General features: G+C 44.7%; 1 protein-coding gene and 1 long non-coding RNA gene across 2 annotated transcripts in view; one reads left to right on the top strand and one right to left on the bottom strand.

The window, feature by feature from the left end:
• Positions 1-4,235, bottom strand: part of LOC116072776 — a 20,757-nt gene extending 16,522 nt beyond the window's left edge. Inside the window, exon 1 of the long non-coding RNA XR_004111550.1 lies at positions 3,061-4,235. This is a non-coding gene — a long non-coding RNA (uncharacterized LOC116072776). The remainder of the gene's footprint in view (positions 1-3,060) is intronic.
• Positions 3,724-5,822, top strand: part of Pdhb (pyruvate dehydrogenase E1 beta subunit) — a 6,195-nt gene continuing 4,096 nt past the window's right edge. The window contains exons 1-5 of the mRNA XM_031344334.1: positions 3,724-3,872; positions 3,946-3,999; positions 5,231-5,338; positions 5,432-5,494; positions 5,585-5,620. Of these exons, the coding sequence (XP_031200194.1) occupies positions 3,831-3,872; positions 3,946-3,999; positions 5,231-5,338; positions 5,432-5,494; positions 5,585-5,620 (303 nt within the window). The 5' untranslated portion in view covers positions 3,724-3,830. The remainder of the gene's footprint in view (positions 3,873-3,945; positions 4,000-5,230; positions 5,339-5,431; positions 5,495-5,584; positions 5,621-5,822) is intronic.

Genomic DNA, 5,822 nt, shown 5'->3' with positions numbered 1-5,822 from the left:
AAACACTTTATATATTTATGTTTATTTAAGAAAATATTAGTAGTGATGTATTATTTTGAAATATACAGCTAATACGTTTGGAGTTATTTAAGGTTTATATTGAGAAAAACATTTGTATTTTCAGTATTGCCGTAGACAAGCATCTACATAAGACTGTTAAATTGATTGTTGTTTTATAGCAAACAACTTTTATAATACTCACTTTTATTGTTATAATATTTTATAAATTTTAAAGAATATGATAAAAAAGATATTGTAGGTATTGAAAGGGGGTCTCTGGGAGGAGTTGGGGCACAAAAGAAAAAGAATGTGATTTAATTCTATTTACTTAAAATATGTTTTTAAATGTTAACAAATTCAGATAAATTGAAATCATGTAACTTTTCTTATCATATTGCAATAAGACTTAAAAAAAAAAGAAAAAGAAAAAACCAAAACTGTGCCTTATTCAGAGCTGGGAATAAGAGAAACTTGAGTTAAACATTCTAGAAATCTGGATTATATTTCACCTCTATGAGCAGATTCTATAAGACAGAGTGCAGGACGGTGCGTGTATGTGTGTGTGTGTGTGTGTCTGTGTGTGTCTGTGTGTCTGTGTGTCTGTGTCTGTGTGTGTATCTGTGTGTGTGTCTATGTGTGTGTGTCTGTCTGTCTGTGTGTGTATGTCTGTGTGTGTCTGTGTGTGGTGTGTCTGTGTGTGTGTGTCTGTGTGTGTGTCTGTGTGTGTATCTGTGTGTGTGTATGTGTGTGTGTGTGGATCACTCTGGAGCTCAGGCTTGCCTACCCCTCAGGAGTCAACCATATTTCTGAGTCTTGTGATGTCTGTGCTTCTCACCTCATTGCTGATGTTCTTCACTCTAGGGATGTTTGGACTCTGACACACAAAATAACGAAGTTAACTCAAGTTAGTTTCCTCTGGTTCCCACCTTGTAATCCTCCAGGGACATCTGGTTTGGGAGAGGGGTTAATTCAGAACAAGGAAATCACTAACTGTGTGAATGGAACATGAGATAAAAGGCATGCCTCATATGAGATACATGGTATGCCTCAGCCTCAGGAGATTTTTATTATAGACGTAAGGGAGAAAGCAGGCAGAGGGCAGAGCCCGGGTTGGACACGGCCAGCAGGGTAAACTGTATGAGAGGAGAGAGGGGAAGAAGAGCAAAAAAGGACCCTGGACATAAGAGACCCGCGTAGCCCAAATGACTGCATTATATAGGGATCAGGCTGGGGGACAGGAAGCCCAGCATATGGGAGGGAGAGGTTTAGGATAGGAGGTGAGGTGAGAAGTGCTTAGAGGAGCCTCAGGTATTGAATGAGACTTGTCTTAGGTTTGAGACCTAATACAGTGTATTGTAAGATTAAGTTTTCAAACTGTACTGTGGGAACTTAGCCATTAGTTAAACTCAGTGGGAGACCAGCTCCCAGAACCTAGAAACAATAGAAGACCAGCAGCTCCCAGAACCCAGAAACTAGGAGACCAGGACGACCCGGCAGAGAGAAGGTAACAAATGACTGCCAAGTGGCTAACCCGCCCCTGAACCCTAGCGAGAGCCAGCACCAATCAGAGACCACCCAGTACCTTCCCCCTCTACCCCAGTCTTCCCTTTTGCCCCAGCAACTGCACAGGAATAAAAAGCTGCCTAAGACCATGCTCGGGGCCAGACTCCTCTACCCCTGCGAGGGATATGAGTCTCTCCCCAGCTAGCTGGAATAAAAAGCCTCTTGCAGATTGCATCAAGTCCGTGTCTTGGTGGTGTGTGGGATCATCGCTCCCGGGATTTGAGTGTGAGGGTCCCTCTGGGAATCTCACAGTATAAGTTCTAAGTTTTAATATGGACAGACAGATTCTCTTTTATACTGCAGCATAAAAGTGTCTTTAATGTCCCTATCTGTTCCCTATCAAAAAGGACTAGAACTAGCTGGAACTAGAAGGATTCCAAGCACTGGATGTTTCCTCCATTGCTGGAGGTAACTGGAAGCTTAGAGTTGTTAGAAATAAGTTTGGAGACACAACGAAAGAAACCAGCACTTCAACTGAAGTGCCCGGACAAGATGACCTTTACTCCTGATCAAGAGAGTGTTCTCAGAAAAAGGGAATACACTGGGAAATTGGGAGTGCATTTGATCTTCCTTCTAAACCAGGTAGTGATTGTGTCTTTTTCAAGTTGGCCTGAGTCTGACCTCACAGTCTGATGCAATGGCTGCCTTAAGAAGCAGTACTCAGGAAACGCAGGAGGAAGAGGAAAGGAGTCTCTGTGGGCCATTGCTCCAGGCGTTGAATTCCAAGAACAAAGCAAGGGCCCTTTGCATAAACTATGCTTAGAGATGATTCAAACTTTTGCTCAAACCTAGGTGTGGAAGTTCATTCCTTTAATCCCAGCACTTGTAGGAGGCAGAGGCTGGCAGATATCTCTGAGTTCAAGGTCAGCCTGGTCTACATCAATTTCCAGAATGCCCTTTGGTTACATGAAAGAGTGTTCTTGTTCACAGGAAGTATACTCTGAAGTTAGGGGACCCTGATGTAAGCAAACTGCATAGTTTGAATAGATGAGAACACTAAAGCCAATGTAGTGAATGTAATATTTAAGTTGCTAGTAAATAAAATTGGAACACTTAAGCCATAGAAAAATACTCAGTGGTAAAAGAAAAACTATGGACTGGGTGGGTGGTGGCATAAACCTTTAATCCCAGCACTCAGAAGGCAGAAGCAGGTGGATCTCTGTAAATTTGAGGCCAGCCTAATCTACATAGTGAGTTCCAGGACAGCCAGGACTACAGATAAAAATCCTGTCTTGTGGGGGAAAACCAAAACCAAAACCATTTACACTAAAGTCTATCAAGGCAGGAGAGATAAAAAGGATTTGAAGTCGTTGTTCCAAACAAACACAAGTTTATATAATTTTTGATAGAAAAGGCTCATATTTGATATGTCTCACACGGTGACCACCTGATGGCAGCATCGAGGGAGGTTTGGAAGGAGGTGATCCCATACCTCAGTGTCCATTTACAGTCGATGAGACAGACTGAATGCAGAATATAAAGGCCACATCTAAGTACCTATTCTCAGATGTCTCTAGCTCTGCTAAAACTAGGCTTCCGGCTTCTTCTCCAGTTCGGGTATGCCATCTTAATTCAGCATCATCAGAACAACCTCCTCGCGTCTTCGCGCCTGGATGGAGATTCTAGCAGAAACCACCTACAAGCACTTATCAAGCACACATCATAATACTTAGCACACAGTGGACGCTTAGGACATATATGAAAGCTATTGTTTACATTCAATTGACAGCGCCCATTCATATAAAGGTAGGTTCACCCCCCACTGTTGTGCGTGCAAGATTCATGTGTTGCTCAAAGCCCTCAGTACCCGCAAAGGGGTGGCCGCAAGGTCCTCGCAGCCTCGGTCGGATCAGGCCGCACTGACTCAGTCCTAGCACGTGAGCAGCTAGCAGTCAAGGCTGAGTGCAGGGCGTGCTAGGTGCATGACAGCCGCCACAGGCGGTCTGCAAAGTTATCTCCAGTGCACCAGGTCAGAGAGGAACAGCAGCAGCCTCACATCACCTCTTCAGGACAGCGACTCGCTAGGTGGGCGGGGCGCGCAGGCGTCGAAACCGGCCGTTGGCTAAGCAAGCAGAGGCGGAGCTCTACCTGGGGGCGGAACCTCTGAAATAGCCCCTTGCTATTGGCTTCCTCAGTTACCACTCTCTATTGGCTTTGCTGAACGGAGGTGGGTCCTAAAGGTGTCACGCCCTACCATTGGCTGCGCCAGACGGGGTCTGCGGCGCTTCTGTGTTGTCATTCGGCGGCGAGTAGAGGACACGGGCAAGATGGCGGCGGTGGCTGGTCTGGTGCGGGGACCCTTGCGGCAGGTAGGTAGCGGCCCCTGGAGCGCCCGCCGTAGGCCCTGTGCCCTTTCTGAAACCTTTTCTCTCTCCCTGCCAGGCTTCTGGGCTGCTGAAGAGGCGTTTTCACCGCTCGGCGCCCGCAGCGGTGCAGGTAACCGATCCCGACGCCGGGCGAGGCCGGGAGGGAGTCCTGGGTCCCGGGAGCAGGCCTGAGAGATCGGGGTCGCGTCTGCCCCAGAGCCGGGTGGCTTCTTGGACACTGGCAGCGGCCGCGTCCTGCGGATGATTCGCGGTGCCTCTGTCCCCCCCGGTGCCACTCGTACTGGTAACCATCCCCTCGAGGCCGAGGCCGGTGGCAGTCTAACAGACAACCACCTGCTTTCCTGACTTTTTAACCACCCTCGAATTGTGGTAAAATATAACTTTAAAACTTTACGTGTTCAAATGTGGCATCGAATGCATTCACTGTATGCACTGTCAACTTCCAGAACTTTACAAGATAATTATTCACACTATTCCAACCGCTGTTGTATTGTACTTTTCTGGCTCTTTTTGAGTTTGCTTGTTTTAGAACGTCATGTAAGTTGAATCTTTTGCTCTTTTGTGTCTGGCTTATTTAACAAGGTTCATCCCTATTGTAGAATACATACATCAGAATTTGTTCCATTGAAACGTTGAATCCTATCCTTTGTATGTTTTATTTATACATTCATTCAAGGGTGACTTGTTTCTACCTTTTGGATTTGTTATGGTGCTGAGAACACTGTCTTGCAGATAACACGCTTTTTTGGAGGGCATATGTACATTATTATAGTAGCATAGCAACACCTGCATTGTGGATGTCAAGTGTCGTGCACTAGTGAATGCTTAATATTTAGTCGTAGTTAGTAGCCATAGTTAGACGTTCCTTGCTAGTTCTCTGAGTCTTAGTATTTCAAGTGTATTGATAAAACAGCCTGGCATGTTTTCCACGTAGGAAACTGCCTGTGAGCTGGTTTAGCAATCGCTCAGTTTTCTCGACTGTGTGCACATCAAGCAATACAGCAGAAGTAAGCTAGTGAAGGATTATTTGGCATAAGTGTTACTTGTTAAGTTCTTGGAGCTTTGATTTGTATATATATTTACTTTATGTTTGTGTGTGAGCATGCACATGTGCACTTGAGGTCAACTTCCAGAGAATCAGTTTCCTCCTTCCACCATGTAGAAACTGGAGATTGAAACTCATCAGGCTTGGCCATCTTGCCTCCTCAGATTCTTGGAACTTGGACTGCCTGCATGAGTGTTAAATTTATGTTTTATCTTGTGGGCAGTGTAGGTAAGTATAAAGAAGGGAGTTTCCATAGTCTCCTGTAGCATGTTTTCTGTTTATATACCTGTGACAGTTGACAGTTCGTGAAGCTATTAATCAAGGTATGGATGAAGAACTAGAAAGAGATGAAAAAGTTTTTCTGCTTGGGGAAGAAGTTGCCCAGTATGATGGTGCATACAAGGTAACAGAAATAGATAAACTTTATGTAAAATTAAAAAGTAGCCATTTGCCCAGACAACTACTTGAAAGTGATGTGGCTAAATCTTAATTGTAGGTTAGCAGAGGCCTGTGGAAGAAATATGGTGACAAGAGGATCATAGACACTCCCATATCAGAGGTGCGCCTTTTGGACAAGCTTTGAGGGGCTGGTCAAGTGTTCAGTTTTAATTTCTATGGACTTTTTCTTAGGCTGGTGTTTGCTTTACAGATGGGCTTTGCTGGAATTGCTGTTGGTGCAGCTATGGTATGTAATATTTATGAAGCTCATCCAAGGAGATTTCCTTTAATATCTTTCGAAGATATTGTTTGCTTTGTGTGTTATGGTGTTTGCCTTTAATCCTAGCACTCAAGAGTCACACAGATCTCTGAGTTCAAGGCCAGCCTGGTTCATAAAGTGAGTTCCAGGATGGCCAGAGTTACACAGAGAAACCTGTTTCTAAAAAACC

This window comes from Mastomys coucha, unplaced genomic scaffold (genome assembly GCF_008632895.1).
Source record: "Mastomys coucha isolate ucsf_1 unplaced genomic scaffold, UCSF_Mcou_1 pScaffold10, whole genome shotgun sequence".
NCBI lineage: Eukaryota > Metazoa > Chordata > Mammalia > Rodentia > Muridae > Mastomys > Mastomys coucha.
The sequence above is the reverse complement of the archived record's forward strand: the minus strand, read 5'-3'. Positions and strand labels throughout refer to the sequence as shown.